At 36.1% G+C, this 27,368-nt stretch overlaps 1 protein-coding gene across 1 annotated transcript in view; it reads right to left on the reverse strand.

Annotated features, from left to right (window-relative positions):
* Positions 1–21,615, reverse strand: part of LOC104513497 (calcium-binding mitochondrial carrier protein Aralar1-like) — a 29,450-nt gene extending 7,835 nt beyond the window's left edge. The window contains exons 1-7 of the mRNA XM_010156874.1: positions 21,463–21,615; positions 16,209–16,324; positions 7,616–7,755; positions 5,186–5,332; positions 4,027–4,165; positions 2,588–2,681; positions 1,885–1,969 (exon numbers count right to left, since the gene is read on the reverse strand). Coding sequence (XP_010155176.1) covers positions 1,885–1,969; positions 2,588–2,681; positions 4,027–4,165; positions 5,186–5,332; positions 7,616–7,755; positions 16,209–16,324; positions 21,463–21,572 — 831 coding nt within the window. The 5' untranslated portion in view covers positions 21,573–21,615. The remainder of the gene's footprint in view (positions 1–1,884; positions 1,970–2,587; positions 2,682–4,026; positions 4,166–5,185; positions 5,333–7,615; positions 7,756–16,208; positions 16,325–21,462) is intronic.
* Between the last annotated feature and the right edge of the window lie 5,753 nt (positions 21,616–27,368).

Here is a 27,368-nt window from a genome sequence, read left to right on the forward strand (position 1 = left end):
GAACCACTGCATTCCAGGAGCAGCATTTTAACACAGCTATCACCAGCGCCAGACTGCCATAAATGCTGAACTCTGAGATGTGGCCGTTCAACAGCTGACTCCTAAGAAGCTCAGCTGCCTGCGCGTCAAGAGAGGTGTAGGCAACTGGGAGCAGAATCCAGCCCAATCCAGGATATGTTCACTTGGGAATCAGAGCCCTTGGATATCCTGATAGGCACACCATAAACTCTTCACACAGACCGAGAAAGAACTGGAGTTGTTTAGACATTGTAAAAAAATGGGAACCTTCAGGACAAAAAATTATATTCATCTACTGAGTACACAAAGATTTATTTAATCAGAACTATGGGATATGCTCATGCAAGATCTTAAGAATCAGACATCCTATTTCCCTTTGTATATTACAGGGGGAATGGGGATGTGGAGACATCCTTGGAGCAAAATGCACCGGTTAGATGAACACTATTGTGTTTTCTTGTAAAGCTTAGAGCTTACAGAACACACAGCTCTCTGTGGAATTGCAATTCCTCATTAAGATCTAACAGTGAAAATACATAAAAGATTGCCCATCAGAAATGTTTAAGATCAGATCCTGTTTTTTTGTTTTGCATAATAAACACGAATGTGCAACTGGCCTATGTATTTTATGATTATGCAACCGTGTCATTCACCATGTATGTGTATCTTCCTTTCTGAATCTGTTGCGTACCCATTTCAAGGATTTTCCTCAGTGCATTATTATCTTTACATTATTAACAGTTGAGTTAATTGTCCCTGAACTACTCTCATCAGGGCAGTCACCTACAAAATGGTCCAGAAAAAGGATTTCCCTAGTAAGTATCCGGAACAGAATGGAGGATTGCTATTAGCAGCACAGCAGATGTCCCATTATGTTGCGATCTTCAATATCAGCAGTACTTCAGGTTCAACCTTAGGTGAAAGTTAAGGTAAAATTTAATTCACAACGTAACTAGCTTTAGGCAGATCTGCTTTCAAAAGAAAACCTCTCAGATTATATGTTGAACCAGAACTAGAATGAAGGTAAGTCCCCAAAACCTAAACTTATTTTTAACACAAACTTGCAAGCTATACTTCTGAAAGCAAGCAGTATGGAACTCACTAACTATGGTGGAAAGCCTAAACATATACTAAACAACCACATAATGTTCGGTTCTAAATGTTCAGTTTTCACAGCTGCAAAAAGAGGCATCGAAGTAAGAAACCGTTTATTTTCAAAATCCCACCGTACCGTCTGGGACTCCTATGCTGTACTATACATGTACATGTTTAATGAGGAAACGATGATGAAAGCAAAGTCAGCAAATGTGAATGTGAAGGACTGATGAAACAGAGGGCTGACATTCTACTCCAGTATTTTTCATCTTCTAATTCTACGCTTTTCAGCAAACCCAATAAATTTCAATTGCCCTTCTACTGTCTAGGTGAGTTAGCCAACAAGTACACTCAAATCCAATGATCATTTTAGATAAATGGTTAAGCCAATCATTTAATCCAAAAAAGAACACATTTATAAATTCTGCATTTAGTCCTCATTTTTCTTCCTATCTAAAAATAATTTTATAGCTAGACTACTTAGTGAAGTGAAAGGCCTCTTCAGGAGTGAACAAATGTATTCACAGTAAGGAACCCCAAGTACCTATACATGCTCATACCTAAACAGGCCATCCTTCACTACGAAATCCAGTACTTGCTTAGACACATACTCAGGAGTCGGTCCCATTTCTGTTCTTACAGCAACACACCTGGCATGTTTCACTTGTTAGGAATCTGTTTAAAGTTTATTATTTTTATTTTTCATATGCAAGTACCTGTACACAGGCACTCAACTTCAACAATTTTATTTTATGTATCACTTCTACCTACCTGCCTCTGCAGTTCTGCCAAGTTGTAAGGTAATGCACCTTCAGCCAGCGGTGCTATCCTCTCAATATCTGCCAAAGTTAAGCGCCTTTACGCAAGGCGGAGAAAAGCAAATTACTGTTAGATGAAACACCAAACATATTCAATACAGTATTCCTGGCCACACCCCACAGAATACATCCTAAGTTTTAAGAAAAACCCTGTCGTATTTGAATGCAAGTCCGTGAAACCTAATACACGGCAGTAAAGAACCCTTGGAGCTAGAAGGGCATTCCCTTCTTACAGCTCACAAGTGGAGCTAAAGGGAGCTTGGATTATTCACAAGCAACCTCTTGATTACTAGTAAGGAAGGATATAAAACACCTACTACTTCTAGGTATTTCTACCTAAGTTTTCACATGTGTTTAAGACCCATGCAGAACATCATCAACAACTACATTTAATAATATCAGTGCATTGTAGCCTTTTGGGACTACTGTATTTCGCTATTTTATATGTATACCTATAATATGACAATTGTGCTTGATGCACACAATTCACTTAGAAAACCCAGGCATACACCAAAGTCAGCTTACACTGAATAAATTACTGTAATGAAATACAGTGGAACATACAACTTTTTAAAATTAAGATGAAAATGAGTAGTTTCCACACAGAAAACCGCAAAATAATGATTGTACACAGACAACATTAATTTTTAGGTTACCCAGTAACACTGTATAGATCTGCAAGTTGGTAGAGAATATCTATTTCCAGTGGTGTCACTTGTCCAAATCGGATTGCAGAGTGGGTAAATTCCTCTGTATTTAAAAGGGTAAGAGAAATAAAGCAATTGTGTTATTTGTCAAATTTCCTCTTCCAATGCTCACAAGTAACTTCAATATCATAAAAATGAAATCTATCACCAAGAAGTAAAATCCATAATGCAAAGGGAAAACATCTTTAGGATAGTTTCTATCCTGAAACGGGCTTTTGCAACACAGAGCAAGTCTGACTCCACAACTCCTATTTACGGTTAAGAATTCATCAAAGTCAACAAATATCTTCCTATTAGCAAGCTTAATAAAACCACACCCACAATTTGTGATTTGTGTTTCTGAAGTTCTGCAAAACAGAACAGAATAATGGTCCATTATTAGCAGCTTTAAGGGCATCTGACTCAACTACTGTCATCATGTCCAGATTTCTTTCTCCGCTAGCTCTGAATAAACCCAAGCTTAGGCATTCATCTCGACAAATTACATGACATGTTCATGACATAATCGGCCAGTTACAGTAAACAAGTCTGAGCAGTGCAAACACAGTAGCTTTTTTTCACAACACAAATCCAAGCAAGATGTATTTCCGCATCTCCCGCAGAAAACACTGGTAGGCAAATTGTTAGCCCCACTTGGAGGATGAGGACACATATTTTATGCTTTCCTTCAGAGACAAACATGCAAAGCATACGAACATCAGCCAAACAAGGAAGAACAAAAAAGGAACTTGGCATGCTCTTTACCACACACAGGCTTAGCTGGTCCCATCCATGCAGGTAATACAATCGGTGACAAAATCTGTCATAAAATGGCTACAAAAGCAATCCACTCATGCCTGCAGCAAGACTGAAATATGGCAACCTTTCACATGCACAAGGATTAGCTATGCCCTGACATAAACAATATGTAAAACTACTCAGGCAAGTAAACACTAAGAAGTTATAAATTATTACCATTTTTCTAAAAAAGATTTAATCATGGATAAAGTAACTAAAGCTAAAAGAACATGGAGATTAGTGATGATGGATTTCCAAACTTAACCCACTCTGTCACATTCCTTAGAAACTTTCTATCTCTAAGCAACCATGCATCCCTTTGAAGGAGTGGCAAAATCCTCAATAATATACCAACTTGCAATTATCTATTCAAATTAATAATGTCAACATGGCTCCTGCCAGAATCCATCTTCTCCTTAACGAGCTAGCTGAAGATCATTATTAACCTGTGAGGATGAAAATCACCCTTTAAACACTTTCAGAGGGGCCCTAACCTTGCATACTATTGCAGCTTCTTATTTGCCTTAACCCACAGGCAACACCAGATTACAAAAACTGTAATTTTTGTACAGAACTAAAAAATTAATAAAATGTAGGAAATAATACTTTACCTTTTGTGACTTCAACATCTTTTCTTGTACCTGCTATATTACTGTATATCTTCCTAACAAGATCCATGTTATTCAAAAGAGCATTAAATGCATTGAAAAAGGAGAAGCTGACCTGATGTGAAACAGTTCCACCAGCTACCTTTAAAAATTAAATGAATGTAGTTAAGTGCCTTAAGCCCTTTCACAACATCTTATTACAAATCACAGAAACATCCATTTGGGCAAATAAGGAAAGAACTAAAGATATTTTTCTATTCCTGTAATTTTAAGATTTTTAATAGAAACAGGAGAGGAGAATTATTAGACAGAATATTATTTTTTATAAAAACTGAGCATTAGGAAACTAGGATATAATCATATACGTAGTTTATTATTCAATTTCTCTGATACGCACACTAAATGTGTCACTATTTTTCTAATACCCTCTATTTCTAATAGAATAAAAGCACTGAGTTCTTGCATCACATACAGCCGTGACCATTAATTTCAAAGACTGAAGTTAGTAAATACTATAACTTTTACAGAAGATGGTATGCCTTATTAGTTAGGCAAGGCAAGATTTATAGGTAAATTAGTAAGATAAAACTTATTACTTCATATTTTGTATAATTTTCATTCTTATATAATTTTTGTCCTGTATACTTTTACTTAATAACTTTTATGTCATTGTTTTACCTACAGTTCTTGCCAGACTATCACAGCTATAACCATTCTACCTCTGGAATCTACATACTGATTTTCCAAATTCTGATCTGAAAAACTAAAGAATGTAAGAGTACTTAAAAGGAAAAAACCTGTAAGTAGTCTCCACCTTTTAAGATCTATCATATATTCAAATATAAAAATTAGATGCTTTTGCCCTAAATGAATGTTCTTTCTGTGGCAAGTACAGTTTGCCCGCTTTAGTAGGCAGCAGACCAACTCAAACTGTTTCCAGTGGCACTTTAAGCACGTGAACCAGGCTGCCAAACTTGCCCAACACTGCAGCCAAGGAATGCTGCCATGTTTCACCCTACCCGCTGGATTATGAAGGTGACAATCTCTAGCACCAAGGCAGTGATAAACAGGTAGAAGAAGACAATGTGGGAGAGAAGCACTAACATGTTAAAACTTGACAGCTATTAAACCCTGAACTCAAGGCACTTTTCTTCACACTTACTGAAACTAAATTTTCTTCCACAAATGGAGTTAGCATGTGTGAGCGAAGGGTAACCATGATGTCACTGAAGTCCAGCCCAGTTATCATACCACTTTTATTTTTGTCCTTCAATGCAAAGGCTTGTCTTGCATGTTCTGACTGCAGCTCCTATAATGAATATTCAGAAATAGCCGATTAGAAGCAAATTCCGTAACTCGCTCTTCACAAAACTCTCACTCATTTCACGTTCTTACAGCACACCTGAATAAGTTTTGTGTGCCCAGACCATAGCACAACCGCAGTTTAACTTAAAGGCAAGCTCAACTGAAACAAAAAGTCTGCATACTGATTCTATCCACATATTCACGCCTCTCTTAAAGAAAGCCTCAATTCAACTGTAAGGAAATATGCACGTTCACTAAATGATTTGAGAAATAAACTTCACGTACCCAGGTCCTGTCTGCTATCTATTCCTTTATTAAATACTTAACTGCTAGAGAAACTACTGATATTGATCTTATAGACTCCAAGTGATCTCTTAGACATTCAAGATGAAGTACGACTGGGTTATTATAAACTAACTCATTGAGAAGTACTTGAAAATAAACAGGACAGTAAAAATTATGTAATACAGATTTAGATTGCCCCCAACAGTTACCTCCCGTCATGTCAGAAATGGTCACTCATTTCAGGTAATTTTAAACTCCTATACAATCTGTAAAAACCTTCATTTAAAGCACACTGCAGTAACCTAACCTCAAGGTAACGATGATGGTTGTAAATTTTATGTCCAGAAAAAGTTGTTTCCTTCTATTCAAGCAAACAATAAAGCACATTCAGGTGTCATTCAGACCTCCAGAAGCATCTAAAATAATAACCATGTTCTGACAGACAATAAGTGGAGGGCAAACTATCTAGCTTATATCACCTTGACAGTCATTTCTCAAGTCTCGTAACCTCCAGATCAAGGTTTTCTAGATTAGGGTGCCACAAGCCTGCTCAGGTTCAAGTCCCAAGCCCCACAAGATGCTGTTAGTCCAAAGAAGAAAAACAAGCTGATCCAAAAAGATCCAGCAATATCCAACTTGTGTACATATTGAAGTTACTGCAGTCCATACTACTCTTCCCTACAAAGGTTTTCATTATACGACGACAGTAGGAGGTTACTGTACCTTACATGACAGTTTCTTGAGACAATAAACATAAAAACAGAACAGGTATTTATCACTTTGCTCTGGGCTCCCAACAAAAAGATTCTTCTCCCTAGCAATGCGATTTTTTTCTGCACTAGTGTCCCAGGTTTGTGCCTGGAATCATTTTAAATATGTAGCATCAAACACAGGACACAGTTTATTCCTTGGACGTAACATCAAGTCATACCACAGCCTTGAAAGACTGTGCCAAACTCCAGTATCTCAATTCACAATACAGACATCAGATCCTATCTGGTTAGGCATGTATTTCTAGAACCGACTCTGGACCTATTTTTATCCTGGACAATAATTATAGATTATATCACAGCACATCTATCGCTCCCCACTTTTAAGACAGTATGTCCAAAACTATTTTGTACCAAAGGCCAGCTCTGGAAGTGCATAATCTATTTTACTTCAGGTCTAGTGGACAGAAATCTGTAAGTAATATCATGAGGTGATCACTGCATGTAAATTTATGGAATTCAGTGCAACTACCTACAATTCTGCGAAATCCTTTCTCATGAATTATAATGTACATTTCTCTGACTTTCCTCTTCATCCTTTATAACTGTCTTCCTTTACTTCCTTCTAGTATAATGTTCAATCTATAATATGTTTTTACTGTAACTTTCTGGCTTAGCACAATGTCCAGTTCTAGAAGTTAGATCTTTCAAAGCCTGATCTCTAGAAGGTGCTTCAGCAACATCTCTGGAAAGCAGATTTGCCTCCTGTGAAGCTGACTGCATTTAAGACCAAACTCCCAATATATGTGGGATAGCATGCAGTAGTCTCATGCCAGTGAGAGAAAAAAAGGGTAAATATTAGGATAATGTTTATAAAACTAAAAGAAATATTAATGAAGCTAAAATGTTTATATGGAACGTTACACGGTTAATAACAAGTGATCGTATTAAGGACGCAATCTTTCTCTGGTAGAGGTTAGTTTTGCTATTAGATTCTTATGACAGAAAAAATAGACCCTTGATCCAGTTTAACAACAATCAGTAAAATGGTTAATTTCACAGACAGTATATTTAGTCCCATTCTTTTATAGGATAGTATTCAAGTTAAAGCACAATGAGTACACACTGCTTACAGAACCAGTACAAGGAAACAACAGTTCATCACAACTGTCAGGATTAGTATCAGATAACTATTATCACTACCAGAATAAGCTCAAAATTTACTAGTATTAGTGTATTATTAGAAGTGAAAATGAATTTCAGTTCTACGTTGGACAAATTTAATAACTGACCTGAAGAAACTGAGTGAACTCTGAATAGTTAAGATGCTTCTTCCTGTTATGTCCAAAATGCAGCCGAATGAACTCACAGTCCCAGTTGAAGGGGATTTGAAGATGAATAATAGTTTGTTCAAATATTTCTTTGACATTTGCTTTGGGGGAGGGAAAAACAAGATGTGAGCTTTGGGGTACAGTAAATCTAAAAACATTCCAGGAAGGACAGAAACAAATGATGCTGTTTAAGCAGCTGTTTAAGAAGTGGTTTAGTTTGTTAAGAATAATTGCTTACCCAACCTTTACACACCTGTATAAGCGCACATTTGTGACACAACATGGTTCTTTCTGTATTACTTTGTGCATAAAACCTTGGAGTGAGCGTTTTATTTAGTTTTAATTAAGAAGCAATTTCCCTCATACATGACAAATAAGAGTCTGATATAAAAATCAATAGTGGTTCTCCATCTCTGCTAGGAGTCAAATTAAGCTCTTTATCAAGGGCACGAATACCTGCATTAGAATCTCACGCAATATTTGTCACACTAAGTATGGTTTGACTGAAACTTGACTATTATTACAATCACACTGTCTGAATATGTCTATTGAGGATAGGTGTAAGAAATGCCATCGAAAACATATCATTAACTCAGCAGAAAGCACCTTATTAAAAGCTTTTGATAAGGCCTTAGCACAAAAATCAAATCCTATGAAACACAATTGGTAGCCGTAGTTATTAAAATGTTTTAAGATAAGTGAAGATGAAGATGTCTTCTTTCAAATGAAGTACAGAAAAAACCTGTCATTTCAGAACATGGAATTCTCCATATGTATACTGTACAACTGAAATCTCGGTGCCAAATGAGTATCTGAATTCAAACACCTCATCTGAAAAAAAAGCCCATGCTGTTCACAGACAGCGTTGCCGTGCTGCAAAACAAGCCTGCTTTTGTGCAGATCACCCAACCACATGAACAGGGTGACCGGACATCTATCCAAACCACATGAACACTTTTCATAATCTACCTCCAAGTACTGGAATTGACTTGTTTTTATCAACTAACCCAGAATGCCTAACAACCCAAACAAAATGTGGCATATAGCTTAAATTTAAAACAAAGTAAAAAATATTTTAGCTGAAAACACACCTTCTCTTTTATATTTTTAGAGTAAACAGTTCTGCTAAAAGACAAAACTGCAATGGAAGAACTTCAGTATCATTTAATAACTCCATCGAGAGCTATTTACTTGGAGTGAATGTGTTGCTTTCTCTATACTAAAGTACTACTTGACTCATTCATCCCTTCAATCCTACAGCCTTTCCACTAGTTCTAGATTAAACCTAGGCAAATCGCTATATGGTTTTATCTTTTCAGTGAAGAAAGGAAAGGAAATGTTCAGAGCAAACCTGTCTCAGAACAGGGACATACAAAGGGGACATCCTTGGCTAGATCACCTGCTTCACAGTCAGTGTGAGATTACACATTCAAAGGGCAGACTGTGGCTAGTAAGAGATTTTACTGTAATTTAGCCCTTATCTAAATGTCAAACAGACTACAGTCCAAAATCTGCAGTTTACACCACAGTTTCCACTACAAAGTAGGGTGAAGGAGTTATTCAGGTAAACAAGAAACTTAAAAAACTACCCAACCACTTGTAATTGTCCACTCATATGTACTTACCGATATCAATATGCTAGGTGAGGATTAAGAAAATGAGAGATAAAGCACCCAAAGCATAGTGCTAAACTATTTTATTTTGCCATGCGTCCTTTGAAAGTTTTGTTTCTAATAGATTTATTCATCATTGTTAGAGATCAAGGAACCAGGACAGGTAAATTTAAATTCCTCACCTACCACGAATTCACTTCCAATTTCTGAACAAGCTACTCAGAGTCTTCATGTACCACAGCACCAACACATCAGTACAGCTCACTACTGAGCTGGCAAAACAGCACTGAACTGCGAACGGGACAGGGACAGGCCTGCTTAACTGGATCTACCGTCTTGGCTACTAATGTACAGACAGAGTGCCAACTAGTGACTACTTACATGTCTGTAAAACTCACTTCTAATACACACTAACTGAGGAAAGAACATGCTGAAGTAGCCAGAAAATTTAAACCGTGATTTCAGTTGTTTTCTAATTATCATCTTCCAATTATTTTTATTGAGACTTAAACCCGTGGTCTTTCCATAACTCTGATTCAAACATTTAATTGTAAACTACTTAAACAACCAAGAATCAGTTTCCTATGCTACTGATTCTTCTTTCCTAAATACATTTACAACTAGTCATCAACACATCGCAAGTCAAGATTCTTGAGCACATAATACTGGTAAATTAATTCATATACTTCTATTCAATAGTTGAGTGTATTGGTACATGTAGGATCCCAGTAGCGACTAATTAGCTGTAAAAAAACGGTATCCAGATTAGCTCGTTGCGTCTCTGAAAACTGAGGTGCCTTAGCCAATTTTCTTCCACACACAATCACTCCCAATCAGTAATGTGTACTGCATGTGTTACAGTACTCTGGGTTTAAGGATATGCTAATGTATCCAATGCTTAATTACTTCCATGTTGGCTTGGTTTATGAACATGTAAATGTACCTTAACTTGGGCTACAGGAGCAAAACCATGTACCTGTTGTAAATAACTGTCACAGTTAAAACCACTGAAACTCCAAATACAATTTTCCAAAGCCTTTTGGGATTCTCAAACATCTCCATATAAGCCCTAAAATTCACTACTTCTACCCAAGAGTAGATGCTTTCTTCTCAATATATCAAGAATACTTTTTTAATCAAATTTTGTTGCCAATTCTCTTGTATTAAAGGAAATGGCCATCACCACAACTAACAACCCCTGTGATGAGAAGCAGCAAATGACAATCACATTTCATAAATCATCACCTACCCTTTCACCACTTCGAATTATGATCAAACGACTTACTGTTAATTCACAGCAGAAGCAAAGCAATGACAACAAAGAAAACAGGTAACATTAAGGTATAGATGCTGGGCATTTTCACCTTTTTTTACCTCCCTCAGTGAAAACCCAGTAATGCTTCTAAATTAAGATAAACTACAAGTACTTCAAGTTTCCAACGGAGCTATTCTGCAGGGGGCAAACAGCAAATTATTTTTAAACCCTTTCATTTTAGTATGACATCTTACAGAATGCATTCATTGTCCCTGTCAATACATGTTGCTCATTTACTAATGTCTTCTCCTACTCTTTGCTCACCTTTCTGCAGTGGAATTCTTTCCTACTGAGCTGATAACCTTCTTTCCAGGCTTAGAGCAATGCATTTGCTTCTCAGATAGCCATACAAGTCAGCAGCCTGATGACATACTCAACCTACCATCAGCCCCAGGAACAATAAACCTACTACTCTAGTGCACTAGTACATTACCTCCAAGGCGACATGCATTCTCTCAAGATTGCTTCAGAATTTCCCCAACCAATCATTTTAAACAAATTATAGATGCCTGGAGCAGCTATCTGCAGGCAGCACACACATGACTGACTCAACCTCCATCAAACACCGTTACCTATCAGGCTCAGAAAAGTAATACAAGAAAAACAAGTTTTTAGACAATACCAAAATTCACAGAAGGAGGAAGAATACTTTAAGTTATAAACACTATGATGTCTTGTTGACAGCCCATGGTGGAGATGAGCTCAGTACCCCAAGTAAGCCTTGATATAGTACCTATTATTTTGGGTTATCAGCTTCCCAAGTAGCAGAGTGGAAACCTCACACAATTCCAGTGCCATCAGCCAGTTAACAGAGCTTGCCATTCCCTCTCCCTAGTGACGGAACACCAATCATGCTTGTTAGAGACAACAAAATATAAATGTGACAGTTTTAAGTACTAGCATAAGTTTGCTGAAGGTTTGTTGTTTAATAATTGTTGGGCTTTTTTAAACCTGTCTACTCAGTCACCTACAGTCCCACTTGTACCTATTTTGGCCTTAAGGTACATAATGCATTTTAACATATTCTATGTTGCCATTTTTCACCATTTACGCTAACAGCAAATTTTACATATTTTTACTTTCAAGCGTAAAAAATCAGTTAAAGGCAAGACTTTTTTTTGTAGCACCTGATGAACAGAAGTATATTAAGTGTGATCCAGATGTAAATAATACAATAATTACTTTGACATGACAGCAAAGTGACAAATGGCAGAGAAAGCTGAACTAGAGTTACATTTCCACTCTTATTTTAAAAGGATTAGTGATTCTGTGTAAGGTTAAGATTAGTGAAGCTGTAACAACAAATTGTCAATATATAGAATTTTGATGTGGAGTTCTCCTTTTCCATTCCCTCTTGCTGAACTATGGTCATGAACTTAATACTGTATTATAAAAAATAAGGAGTGGCTCCCATCCTGCACTGCTCACAAGTGTTTAAAACTGTGGTTTAAACCTGAAACAATCATACAACAATGAAGAAACAAACAAACAAACAAAAAACCCACAAAACCCTGAGGACAAAAGAAAGTCACAACATGCAGTGATGTTTCCTACATTATCTGCATGTCTTAAGCAAAAGACATCTTGAAAACGGTAACTAATGTATGGCTACCAGGAAGCCAAGAAAAATAGCAGTTCTAGACTACAGCACACTTGATAAAAATGTGATGGTTTTGTTACATCCTCAGATCGGTAGCTGTATGATTACGAAATCTTTTCTGGTTACATTTTAAAAGGTTTCCAGCCTTTATGGTTGCAAGTAATATTTTACAAAGCAGAACTCTTAAGATTAAACCCAAAACCTAGCATTTTCAACCCAATTCCTCTTTCGGAAATGGGGGAGGAGTGAGCACGAAGAGTGATCTGCGTTTCCTGAAAAATAATACTCAACAGCAAAGAACTGTGACAACGTATATTCAATTCCTTTCTCTTATTCTTCTCACTCACCTTCTTCCAGTGTTCTCAAACAGTATGTCCTCATTAAAGGAAACCTGAACTTTCTCTCCCAGATTAAAATTTGTTTAAGAAAATAAATGGAAATGGAAAGTGTCACTGTATACCCAACTTGTGAAACTCTTACACTGATGTCTGCTATTTCAGTTCACCAGTATCACGGTAATTTTCACACAGTTGCATTAGCAGGTATCCAATCCCCTTACACCCCCCAGTGCCTTTAAAGAAGAGGCCAGTATACTTTGCCAAACATTTTTAATTAGATTTTGAGCTGCAGGATGTTTTTAAAAGCCTTATCTTCAGTTCCATAAACATTTTCCAATTATCTCCAAAATAACGTAACAATTCCGAATACAGACGAATCACAAACATGAAGGCAGTGAAATTGTTTCAAAATCTCATTATTTTAGCTCTATCTTTCTACCAATACCAGCAAGCATATTTAACTAAAAAAAAGTGTCTCTAAAATTCTCCAGTTTATCAGAAAATAGCTTTCTTTGCGGTGGCTCTTGCAAGGCAGAACAGCTGAAAAAAGCCTTGAACCTGTAGATTCCAATTAAAAGTGATACAGTCCAGATCACTGTATGGTTTGCCAAAGGGATAAATTACAAAGAATCCTTTTGCTTCCAGACAGACAACTTATTTTTGAGAGATGTTTCAGTGACAGTCACAGACTTCACCTTTCAACCATGGTGAGGATTATCTGCTTCAACATCAAAGCAAACCAAATAGCTTGAGCAGATGTAAGATTCAGGTTTGCTTCAGCCTGAATTCAGAGAGTCATTTAAACTACACTGTCACTTGTGTCAATGGGTTATTAAAACAGTCGTTTTACTGCCTCTTAATCACCAAGCTGGCAGCAAGTCCAGTGCACCTGAAACACGTGAAGTGTATGGAGCATGCCTTGCAGTTTGCTCATACGTAGAAGGTTCAATTTCATGTTCCTGCAATGGACCAACTGCAAATACTGCAGCATGCTATTCACATTTATGGATGTCACACATACAGGATCTTTGCATGTCCAAAACTCATGGAAAAAAGTTACAACGCAGTAAGAAAGTAGATGACATTAAAGTGACAGAGGGATTCCTGTTTCAACGATGACAATTAACACATGATGTGGCACGGACAAAGACACGGATTAGCATAGCTTAACCCACAAGGATTTCTACCAGGTAGTTTCTAAAAAGAATCGCAAACTCTTTGTCCTCTTCCATTTCTCAACTCATAAGACAGAGGTTCTTCTCTAATACAATTTAATTAATAGTTTCCTCATTGGAGATTTGGAAACTAAACTTTTGAAGAGACATGGCAGATTGAGGCTCAAGAGGACTGTGAGAAGCTAAAGCGCTCAAGTTATGGTCCAAGTTCATGACAGTAAATAAATCCTAAAAAGGGGATGTGAACCCAACTGAAACAACTGCCTTTCAAACACAGAGCCAGCTCTAAAAATCAGCAAGTATACTTAGCTCTCTCCTAATAACTGAAAATTTCATTACATCAGGATATTTTTTTTTTTTAATTCCATACAGTCATACCTAAATGATTTTGAGACATTACCATCTCACATGCAGCAAGGCCAGCGTTGGGTTCAAGTTACCAGCCTAAGAGACCCACGTTGATTCTGTGTTCCACGCTACAGCACCCCTTCTTCCAGATGCACAGTGCAGAAAAACCCCAGCAAGTCCATGTCAGTTCTCGCAAGGCTTACTGGCTCGAGTTAGCTTTGGAATCGATGCAATCACACCCACATCGCATTGCATCTGAGCTAGAGAATCTTGACTGATGTTTGCTCCCATCACCAACATGGTTTATCGGCAGATGGATACATGACACACTCACAAAAAAAGAGCTGACTTGTCTAATAGCAATTCTCACACCAACTGGCCAAACTTAGTCCATTTCAGTATATTTCTAATAATTTATAAATTTCTTAAGACCTCATTTTATATATTCTCCTGTTTTGACAGGAAAGTAAACTCTGTGCCTTTCTGTTTATGTGGGGTGAAAATGAAAGACTGCAGGACTCATTTAGCAAACAGCCACAAGAGTGACCTGGAAATTGACTGCAGTGTTACCAAATTCCAAACATGGCACATATCTTCATTCACATTTTTCCCACATGCATTAATTTGTATGATACCCTTATGAAGTAAAAATAAGCAGGCGATGTTACAAACAACAACAACAAAGCAAAAAAGCAGAAGTAAATGTGGGAGCTGTAGCACACAAATATGCACCACTAATATGTTACAACTTCCTATTAAATACAGTAATAACTGCAATATAATAAGTTTTGTAAAAAGAAGAACCCAAGAATAAATTTTAAATTCCCTAAAGAGTTTCCTACTCAAGATTTATCAGCCTTATGAAAAAATTCAGTCAGAAAGATATGGAAAAAATTGTGCAAATTTCTGGTTTACAGTGTCTCCTGTCTGTGTTGTTCTTTTAGCCCTTAATATAATTATGTGCTCATAAAAATAACAATCCTCAATCTGATTGAGCAATCTGTATACAGTCTGAAATTAGTTTTTGTTCATTTAGGGAACCAGCTATTTCAAGTGTGTTCATGACAGCTTCAAAGCGCATATTCCCGTTTTGTGAGATTATTACCATCATTAACATGGTCACACTGCTTGTAGTAGTTTGCCTACTTCCTAAAAAAAAATGACTGCATTAATTACTTCACCTTCACTTAAGTTACAAAAGATTGTCATTTCAAGATGTTGTGTATCCAGATTCCTCAGTATTTGACCCTTAACGGTGCAATTTAACAGATACCATAATTCATGCAGTTTGTTTCCATAAAAAGACCCTTGCATTTTTTTTCAACAAGTTGCAACAATTTTTGTAAGAATGAAATAGTACAAACAGCAAGTGGTTACAAATCCAAGCATAGTTTGTATTTTCTTTATTGAGAGCTTTATTCTTTTGAATAGAAATAACATTTAATTCTCATTCCATTTTATGAAAATACTTAGCATTGATTTATCTAATTTTCCATAAACATATGAAGTTTTAAAAAGAAACCCTAGTCCTCCTTAAACTGCAATCTTAATAACAGTTATTTAGCAACATCATAAAGCAGTATAGTATTCCTAAATAATTTTGTCCAATTACTAGCTTATGTGATTAAGGAAAAAAAAGTAACAAAACCTAAAGGACATACTTTCTTCCTAATTTTTCAAATATATGATCTAGTTGGATGTTATAACATTAGACGTGCTCCTCAATAAAAGGAACACTAAACTAGAAATTGAAAAGATCAGACCTCCTTCGTTTCTATATTGAGCTGTTACTGTATCTAATCACAATTCTTCAAAGATTTGTGGAGATACAGAATATAGTCTAAAAATCCCTCATCACTGAAGGATTTCAAAGTCCATTACATAGAATTTTATTTAGGATGACACTGTGCATTGTATTAACTACTTCAGGAACAGGAAAAATCTTGATTCAAGAAGATAGAGCAAAATGTATCTTGTTTATGTGCATTTCTTAAGCTTGTATCACTTCAAAGAAAAAAAAAAGTCTTTACTCATGCAAAGTCTTAGGAAATCAGGACAGTACTGCACAATATGCTTTTCTATGCACCAATGGGGACGAACCAGTATTAAGATTTACACTATTGTAATCATGTTCTTAAACTGGTTTTTTTCTTAGATATTCTTACCAAATGTTACTTCTCCATTGCCACTCTTGTCAAATAACTGAAAAGCAACAATGAATATTGCATCTGGAGTACACAAAACAGATTCAAATGCCAAAAATTCTTGATAGGAAATCAACCTACAAAGGAAAATACAGAAGTTACAAAGATTTCAAAAAATTATTCACAATACCAATTATATTTTATATTTGATATTCTAGAAAACTGTATGATCCAATTATTAAAATAAAATTCTAATATAAAAAAGTTAAGACGCTACACTAGAAACTTTAAAAGTATTTGTTCATGCAACTCAGTTTATTCCACTAGAAAAAGGACTGAATTCTTCATATTCGTCAACAACAAAATGTAATCAATTCTCAGTGATACCTACAATTCATTACCTTGTAACTATAAATGTAAGGAGACAGCACTTAATAGTTAAGATATAAAAGCCCACAGAAATTCTACCACCATGAACTTTACAGGACTATCATTACATTACTAATTCATACATGCATTTCTATTGAGAAAGAAAAGCTAGTTTAACTCAAGTGTGAAAATATGCTATACAATATATGTATTTTCTTAAAACAATGTATAACATTCATAAACAAGAGGTTCAGAAAAAGTTATTCTTTACTGTGCATACAGAAAAAATATTACACTTCAAATACAACATGAACAACAAAGCCATGTACTTGAGGACTAGAAAGAAACAAACTATAAGAACATTTAGGCATAAAGACATGACCAAGACAGGGAAGGATTTGAGTGTAACAGCAGATCACAGCACTCTGAACTGTGTGTGCAAGACAGTCACCATACAGAAAAATGCAACTCAGGATGCCTTAGGAAAGCTGATTCTGTGTGCAATAAGGAAGCAGCAGTATCCCCAGATAGGGTTTCCCCAATCATCTCTGGAATGCCTCATAGAAATCCAAGTCCTTGTGTTCAACACATATAAACTCAGACTTGCATATATGCAATTTATTTAGAGTAATCATAAATAAGTTTTCTAGAGGAACTCAGCATATTCTGAGTAACTGGGGGGGGGGGGGGGAAACAACACCAAAACATTTAGAAGGGATCCTAAGGCTGTATGTAAGAACAGCTGCAGAAAGATAAACCCTAAGCCAGGGAGAAGATAAAGGATAATGTTGGCACAAGAACAAAATCACATATCCATGAAGATATTTAGAGAAAGCATATACTGTGGCCTTTCCAGAATACTGCCAGCAAAAGCTTTCGGTTTTAACAGCAAACTTGGTTTATTAAAACTACTGTGTGTTTTCATCTTTGTAAAAATAGGGGACTTAGCTTCACGACTTAGAATATTCCATCCAGTTACAAGTTCCTGAGATCAGTTTCTAGAAATAAATGATGGGATATCTATTTTAGCATCACATAAATTACCAACAGGAACCGTGATTACATTTTTTAAATTAACAAAAAAATTACTATTTCAGTAGATGCTGTTAAAACATAGAATATGACTGTAGATGGTACATTTTCCTAGAAAATGTACATAATTGATCTGAATTTAGTACTCCTCATAGATCATGAGCCCAGTGATTACTTCTTACTTCTTATAGTGATATACTGCTTACTCCTAAAGAGACAAGTATGAATTCTGTTCCCTACAGAAAAATAAAAAAGAGGGGGGGAAAAAAAAAAAATCAAGCCACACTCTTCATTAGTTTATCTAGTCTTCCTCTGTCAAAGTACACATAAAGCAGCATTGAGATACTTTAAACAAGGTTAAATATGTTAGCATTCTTGGATATATGCATTATACAGAACATACAGAAAAAAACGTAGTGACTTTGAAAGAAATTAAGGTATGTCAAATATAGAATTATGATATTGATTTGTTGCACTTCAGCCATAAAAATCAGAGCGAATGGTTTTTGAGGTGCAAAGTCAATTTCATCCAAAGGATGATTTTGATAAATAAGGGTTCAGTATCAGAGAAACAGAATATCCTTTAAAATAATTGTAAATACTAACATTTCAAAATATACCTCACACACAAGTGTAAACCTGACATACATATTAATTTCTAACCAGGAAGCTTTATAACTGACAGAATCAAGTGACGATCTCTGCAGAATAAACTTGTAGAAGCCTGAACCTGAAAGAAGCCATCTTCAGAGGTCTCACTTTAACAGTGCCTACAGCAAAAGGAGATAGACACATTCAATTTCCTTTCCATATATTCAACTTGCAATGCCTAAAAGGAAGGATATCCCCTGTGATCCTCCATTATCTTAGGGCGGAGATAACAGGAGCTGGATTAAACAGAATGATGGGGCTTCCCAACCAATTGCTACTCAAGTATCATTCAGTGAACCCGCTCGCTGCATTAGTCCGTAACAATACCAAATCACTCACCTTTCACTTTATCTGTAACACTTCAAAACATTCCTTTCCTCATATTTCTTCTGTACCGTCACCCTTCAAAAACACACTAAGTAAGCCATGTTTACAATTCTCTATCTTTCCTTTCTGCCTACTACAACTCTTTGCTCTTCTTCCCCACACAACATAGGTTTTAGACATTACATACAGCTCTGTTGTGACGCTCTGTTATATGAAACACCAACCTTTTCTTCAGGGCTTAGCTTAAGAATACATCTCCAAATTTTAGGAAAGATACACTGATAAAAAGAGTACCCAGAAACAACCAGTTAAAATGAAAAATTTTGAATGACTACTGTGAAATTGTGAAGCTTTGAAGGAAGAAGAAATTCTTTGACTTTAAACCTGCAACACCTACTAATGTTAACTGACTTATGTAATTGGGAAGCTGGTTTTGGCAGATATATATAAGCATATTATTCAGAAAGAATATTTATCCTAATTTCAAAGTAGTGCCTGCAGCCTGAAGATACACGAATGCTTACAGCACCAGAGAAATCCCATTGTATTAAACAAGTAGCTGACAAGGCAGTTTAGGCCAAATTCTGATTTCGATCTCATCACATTAATTTCTCAGAACATGCATTTGTAACAATGAGGAAAAAATACTTTGAAAGTGAAGTCACCTGTTTTAAGAACTGCCTTACAGTCCCACTAAAGCAAACCAGCCTTGTGCTGTAGTAACTGGAGAAGGCGATCGTACTCCGAACAGTTAACTAAGGATCAAGTTGCCATCAGAAAAAAAAAATTTAAAAATTTTAAACATATGGTACAGACAGACATGCTAAACTTTAACCTAAATGAAATGTAGAAATATTAACAAAGAAAAGTTACCAAGAACACTTTGGAGTATTTATCTGAAGGGCAAGCAAGGCTAAGAGAATATGATAGCAGATACAGGAATGAAACTTTGTAACAGAACCCAAAGCTTCTCAATGACTTGCTGTGTGATGTTGGGCTGTCATTGAATTTACAAGTGTATGTATGGAACAGGACTACTGATATGTCCTTGGACTTCATAACGTAACCTTAAATCCTTGGAAAAACGTAACGTGTTCTGGAATTCGGCTGAAGATTACCATAATTATTCATGCTACAGATTAAATTCTCTGTGCAGATGATACAGGTAATAGTTTGGATTTTGACACACTACAGATCACTACAAATGGAAGAATGCAAATTTTAAAATAAATAAATAAACAAATGACGATGATGGGGGTATAACAAATTCTTCACATGAAATACAGGTTAGAAATAAATATAGGTTAAAACATTTAGGAAAATAACTCTCAGACTAGTATTTAGACAGACAAACGTTTTGCAGTGCAGACCATATGGTAATAATTTCCACTCCCACTGTTCCCATATATAAGTAAAGAAAGCATACTTACCCATATTTGATTATCTCACTTCAAATATTACCCGGATTTTTAAAAAAATATTTTTAAAAAGCAACAAAAACTTACATTCACAGGGAAAGCAACAAAAAATTGATGCCTCAATGTCAAGTTCTGTTGTAGCAATAAAACAAGTTATTGATTTCTTACTGTAAGCAAGATCCTTTTACAAGACATTTTCTAAAGAAATGCACACTGTAAAAGATAACCAACATCTTGCAGAGAAACAAGATACTCAACATTTTGGTTTACTAGCTATCAGACTATCATTTCAACAGATACATATAAAATAGCTTTTTCAATCCACAACAATGCTACAAACTGCAGCCAAGTACTGCAAACTGAAAGACAGATTATTTGGATTTATCAAATGTATTACCAAAATGCCGCAGTTTCATTTAAAAAAAAAAAATCACATAACATAACATCAAACAGGAGAATCTACATTTGTCATTTAGCATAAAATGTTTATAGCACATACAATTTCATTTGTAAAGCACAGATACTGTGCAACCTGTTCAGGATACCATACAGACTAATAAAATATTCTAAAACAGAACACAGGAAAACAAAAATATTTAAGTGATGTCAAAGGTCAGATTTAGACTCACAAATCCCAGGAAGTTAAGGGGCTTTCCATTTAAACTAAGTTACATCTACATATTTCCAAACATACTGTATACTATTTTAACAGCAACTTTCTCTTCTCTACAGAATACCCACTCCCTTCTGCCTTCTTGACCTGTTCTCTGATCCATCTTAACCTTCTCACTTTAACAGTGTCCATGCTGCCTATTACAATTCAGGCTAAAAGCAGAAGCCTACATACAGCTCCTTTGAAGACAAGTGAGTTAGAGGGTACTACCTCAGTGGAGTAGACATTCTGTAAATTAGTTTTAGAGAACTGGCTAAAAGCAAGTGATATCATCTGTAAGCAGAGTTGGAGAAGATTTATGTGGTGTGACCTTATCTTGATTAGGCAAACACCTCCTTCCTCCATAGAGTCATTAGTGTCTCTCTTTCCTAACAGCCAGCACTTTAAAAAGGACCTCAGTGGTTTGATTTGAATTGCACACTATAGAAATAAGAAAGCTTTTCTGTATTTCCATGTTTAGTTACAGGTCCTAAAGACTCTACATAGTATCTAATCACGGATGTGAGTGCACAGAAAATAACTTATCCAAGGCAATCATACTACATTAAACTTATTTGCAGTTCAACTTCTGCTTTTGAAGTAATTGTTAAAACTCCATTAAAATAAATCTTAACTTTTAAAATGCACGTTAAACACTGTATTTTTCTGAATTTCCAAAAATCTATAGCCTATTTTATTTAAGAAAAAATGTTCCACCTAAATAAGCTTAAAGTGTAATGAAATCAGTAAAGTATTTTAGAAGATGAAATTATCAAATGCGTTTACCAATGCATTACAAGCTTCTAAAGGAAAGCAAAATTCTCACCCATCCTTCGTTTGATCTGCCACTCCAGCCACCAGCTGCACTGTTTTAGGATTGTAACGTGGGTCTGCATAAAGTCCTAGGTATTTTTGCACAAAATCTTCTGGGGTCATGTAATGCTCTCCATCTTTCTCAACACTGGCATACTGGAGTGAAAAAAAAAAAAAAAAAGAACAACACAAACAAAATGGAATCCATTTAGATGCTAATTATCAGTGATTAACAAACTAGTAGCTTAACTGAATATCACTTAAAATGGTGCACAACTGTCTGCGTTTAACTGCTCTGAAGCAAAAGAGCTTGATTAAACTAATAGCGTTACTATACTAGCTGAGTACCACCAACAATCAGATTATCCCTGCAGAATAGATGTGCTCACATAATGACCAATATCTTCTAATAAAAAGACAATTACGTATTTTCAGAAACTGTCAGGTAATTACATAAATTTATAAGAACTACACCCATGCTGTAGCTTTCCATTTGCAGCTACACTTTGAAAACACCGCACATGCATTTTCTTACAATTTCTAATAGCAGATACCTTTCAAATAACTGTCCCTGATCATTATCATAATTAGTTTGGAAAATATACATACTTTCTTTTCTTTTTTTGTGATAATTAAATTTTCAGATTAATTTTTATCCTAAAACTAATGATTGATATTTTTCACTTAAATAAAAATACACTCAGACAAAAAGAAACTGAATCAATCTGAATGTTTGACTTTGAGTTTTAATTTTATTAACAATATATTTGCAAATAAAAATCACAAATTTTAAATTATAGAATTTAAATATTAATAAAAATAACTAAAAACAAAATAACTCAGTACATCTTTATTACTTGTGCACCAAGACAACTGCCACATGTCTGTATCAGTATTCTAACTGATTACTTTTCCATCTGAAATCATGAATCTCTGGTTTTTATATACAGGTCAACTTTAAATTAAAAGTCAACCTTTTAGCATAAAGTGAATTCCAAGCCCTCATTGTCCAGTTACACTGGGTAATGCCAATCTCGAACTAAGAACATGAGGCAGGATTAGAAAGTATCACAAGTGATGAATAGAAGGGAAATGTATTACGTAAGTTCATGCCCCTCAGACCTTGTTTCAAGATGCCAGTATAGTTGCAGGAAGAAATTCTTGTTGTTTATTTATTATAATGACAGCAGTGTTAGAAATGAACCCTAAGTTTTCAGATTGCAAAGTGAAGCTATGTTTGCATCCTGGAACACAGGAAAGTAGCTCACAAAAGACTTCTAGTTCACTAAAGTACTCTCACCCAGTCCAGTGTGATGACTGAGTTTGTTCCTCAGCATTTTTGCTCACAAAACCTACAAGCAGCTTACTTAATAGTTTAAAATCCATCTCTTCTGTTCAAACTCTACTGTACAGCCTACTTGTACACACAATTATTATTACTATATGTAGATCTTCAAACATACATAAAACTCTGCTCATTCTGAGAAAGTGAAGTTACAAAACTACACAGCTGTTTCATTAGATTTTTGATTTGCAATAAGAGTTGTGGTTTGTAATTCATTTGTAGAAATGTTAATTCCCCTTTCTAGGTTCTAGTTATTAAAAGATTACCCCACAAGTGTTCTCTGCAGAAAAGGAAATGGCAATGCCCCCGAGACCTGTAGTACAACACCTCTGCTAGTGAATTCAAACTTCAACTAACAGCCTTATCTATGACTTGTTAACTTTTCCACTATGAACTTAAGGGCAGTTATCTTGATTCAGCTGGCACAGCTTTATGTGAAAGAATACAAAAATGGACCCCTAATCTGCCAGGGACACACAGGAATTATACAATTAACAGCAAGACTTACACAGAACACCTGCTAAGGTGTACCACTCCATTATGATAAAGGAGATCATTCACATGTCTCATGCCTGTTTCATAGGAATTCAGCTGTATGCAACCCAATAAATTCAGTCAGGACACTACTTCAGCATAAAGGAGCTTGCATCAGTATCAATGCCTGCTTAAGTATCTCCCGTACCTCTTCCACAATCCCAATTCCCCACATCACCTCTCCCTCTTCCACCCCAGAGCTGTGATGACAGATGTTTGCAAGACTGCTCTGTAAACCAGATGATTGAACCAACTCATTACTAAAATAGATGATTTCCCCAAAAATAGGAACACAAAGCAGTGGACAGGAATCCTCTAATTAAGCACCACTGCTGACATGGCAATATAATGAAACTGGCTCCATTGCATCGCCTCAGAATGGTTCTCGTCTCAGTCATATACATGAGTGACTAAAAAACGTGTTACGAAGCACAATCCTGCTGCAAGACATGCAATCCAAAGAAAGTTTGATGTGTGACGGATTATCCAACATGCAGAATATCGAGCATATCTTCAAGATTAACAGAATTCAACTGTGTGACAGCTGAGGGCATATCGAAGACAAGTCAAAATGCAAACATCATCATCTCTTTTTCTTCAGACACCAATTTATCTAAGTTTATTGCACACAGTGAATTGTTTTACAACAAAAATGGTGTGGGGGATGTTTTCTTAAGAATTTTGGAGACCAAAATAATTAACTGACCGACACATCAAGCTCCATATGAGAAGGTCATGGTATTTTGAAAGAGCTTGGTATCGAGCCAATAAATTAAGGCCTGACAAAGTAGCTAGGCTATTCCCTTTTGGCATGCATTTACATTTGTCCTCAAGTTATCTTTTCCCCATACAGCTTCAGACAAGAACCTTTTAGCACAGAACAGGCAATTGTAAATTATATTTTCATCTGCATATAAAACATGACACATCAATTAAATCTGTATTTTCCTCAGTCTTGAATTAAATTACTTTAAAATACAAAACTGTTACTGGACATTTATAGACAGTCTCAGGTAAGCACTTGATGAATATGCATGAGACGTTTTTAAGCATCTCACGTAACATGAACAAAAAACTCTATTTGTACAGTAGAGGGCTGGGTATAAGAGACCTATGGCTACTCTTCACCTTTTTTTTTTTAATAAACCTAAGTTATGAGCAAGAGATTCAGGACATGGGAGTGGGGAGTTTCCTGTATTAAAATCGGAATTTGTTTTTGTTTCACCCTTCACCTTGTTGGACCAGGTTGCACTTGCATTCAGCAGGCAAGGAATAATTCAACTATATTCCCTGAGGGTGGACTGTGCCTTGCCTAAGAAAAAAGCACGAAGGCTCACTAGAATCTGATAACTGTTGTTCTACATAACACTTTCATCCTTCATGAATTCCTATTTTGTTCTTTCAAGGTTGTTACTGAAGTCAGTGGTTAGCAAACACCTGAGAGATAACTTATTTGATGGTATAGAAACACAAAATTTCAATGCCTGCATCTCACAGTTACAGGTTTGCATAAAAATAATAGCACATCTTTGTAATATGAGTCGAACTTCTGATTTTTAACACTTTAATAAAAAAGATACACAGCAAGCTTCAGAAATTCTAAGAGAAAGGTGTATGTCGAGCTTCCATTAAGATACAACTTAAACTGGAAGGACAGAGGACATGTATCACGTTAGAGGATATGCATGAACAGAAGGAAATTTAAGTACACTCTCTATGAATAAGGTGGATGACGAAGAGGCCTGGAGTTCACATCTTCCCTTGCATCCACTTCCAAGAGAAGCCAAATTTAGGAAGGAATTCACGCCCTTTAGCTGAAGCTCACACAACAGGCCAGCACTCTCTGCAAAGAGCACAACATACCTGACCCCTGATGTGCGCAACACTAGCAGTATTTCATAACAAGACTCTACAGATTAGTCTTGGAAAGTTTTAAAGCCTGCAACCGAGTTTGCTTGCTACCTATCAAACACAAACACAATTTCAAACTCAATTAGAATCAAATATAATCCCAAAGAAATACAGACTCTCTTTCTATGCCAGAGGTGTCTGTGTTGTTTGTCTCTTTTTACTGCAAATCTCAGATACTCAAGAGGAGACAGGAGAGCTTTTTTTTTTATCATTCCTCAGAGCACAAAACAACCCACAACTTAATTTGCATGTTCCTTTGAAGATTCACAATTTCAAACTCAATTAGAATCAAATATAATCCCAAAGAAATACAGACTCTCTTTCTATGCCAGAGGTGTCTGTGTTGTTTGTCTCTTTTTACTGCAAATCTCAGATACTCAAGAGGAGACAGGAGAGCTTTTTTTTTTATCATTCCTCAGAGCACAAAACAACCCACAACTTAATTTGCATGTTCCTTTGAAGATTATAAGATAGACATGGAGAAGACCAAAAAGCTGGTTTAAAACCAGTAGCCTGTCTGCTTTTTAGGTCAATAAAACATGTATTGTCAGAAAGATAATTTCAAGAACCAGTTGTACAATCTTCTTCCTCTTAACTTTTCCCTGTATGACCAAAATCAAGGACTTCAAACAATTCACTTCTTTCCAGAAGCAAGCACTTCTACTGATGGCAAGTCAAGAATCATAAAAAGTCTGTATTCTGACACCACATTACACTTTTTTGCAATCAAACACGCAAAAGTCTCTTGCAAAAAAGCTGAAGAGCTGTGCGATATTCTAGAACCACACATTTTTATATTGTATTAATATGTATTAAAAAATCGTATTTTCATGTTGCTTATTTTATTAACTGTATTCCTATCTACAAAAGCCAGATGTCATGTCAGCAGTAGATGAACCTGTGATGGAAGACATTTTACTAGAAACTAAATGCTCGGCTTTCAAAGTTTGGTACGACCATTCTAAGTTTTAGCGCTCAAGCAATGTTGCCAGTGTAACCCAGAACGCAAAAGCAAGTATCTGCCAGAAATTATGGCTGAGGTCTAACTTCTCCCTCTCAGGCAAAGAGGTATCTCTGTCTACTTATCATACGTGGAAATCATTAGATAATATGGGAGGACCAAATGATGCATGTCAATGATGAAATAATAGATTTTATGATTCACAGTATTGCTCTAATAGTTAATTTTATATTCTTTACTTTTTCATAAACTAAAGGTTCTGGAACATGCTGTACAATATTCAACGAAAAGGGGGAAAAAAAGGTATTTTAGTGATTTTGGAAATATCAGCGTTCCAACTATGGACCTAAAACACAGCTGTTCTTCGTATTCCATCTGCCTGATTCAAGCCTCATTATCAACGTTTTAGGACTGACTGGATTTTCCTTTAAGATCGTGCTTCACCCTAACTAAGGGGAACAGAGAAAGTTTCATGCTGTTATTTATATAGGTAATTCTATGCCCTGTAAGAGACAATATTATGAAATACATCCATCTTAAGATATGAATTTTACCTTCCAAAAATACTGCCAGTCCTCCATCCATTTGTAAGAGGAACACATAAAAACCCCAAGAACCAAACATACAGCCATGGAAGTAGAATTTATTAGACTCTTTAAAAAGTGTATTTTAAAAAGTAACAGTACCTAGTTACGGCTATAATTACTTGCTTTATAGAAAATACCTCATAAAATTATTAAGGATTATAATCTAGAAATGGTTAATCACGAGTTGTGTCATGGGGAGTTTCTCCTCCAGGCCTTAAGACCCTTTCAGTACAGCGTGTCTGCAAAGTGAACTTTCAAGCATCCCACTTAAGCACGACACGCGTATGATGTCACGGCAAACTGCTGAATGGGCAACAAATAAAAGTCTGTCAATCAAACAACATTAGATTTTTTTACCTTCAAAAATGTAAACACAAGCAAGTCAATGCTTTGCTAGCCGGGCTACTGAGGGAGCGCAGATGAAAACCGCCCTGCGCGGGGGTACGGGCAGCAGCACCAGGTCCCTCACCTCACCCACCGGGCCCAGACAACGCGGGGCCCCTCCGCACTTCCTGGGGGCTCCAGAGGGCCGCAGTGCCGATGACAGCTGTCAAACTCCGGGCCGCCTGGCAGGGCGCGGC

This window comes from Eurypyga helias, unplaced genomic scaffold (assembly GCF_000690775.1).
Source record: "Eurypyga helias isolate BGI_N326 unplaced genomic scaffold, ASM69077v1 scaffold10960, whole genome shotgun sequence".
NCBI lineage: Eukaryota > Metazoa > Chordata > Aves > Eurypygiformes > Eurypygidae > Eurypyga > Eurypyga helias.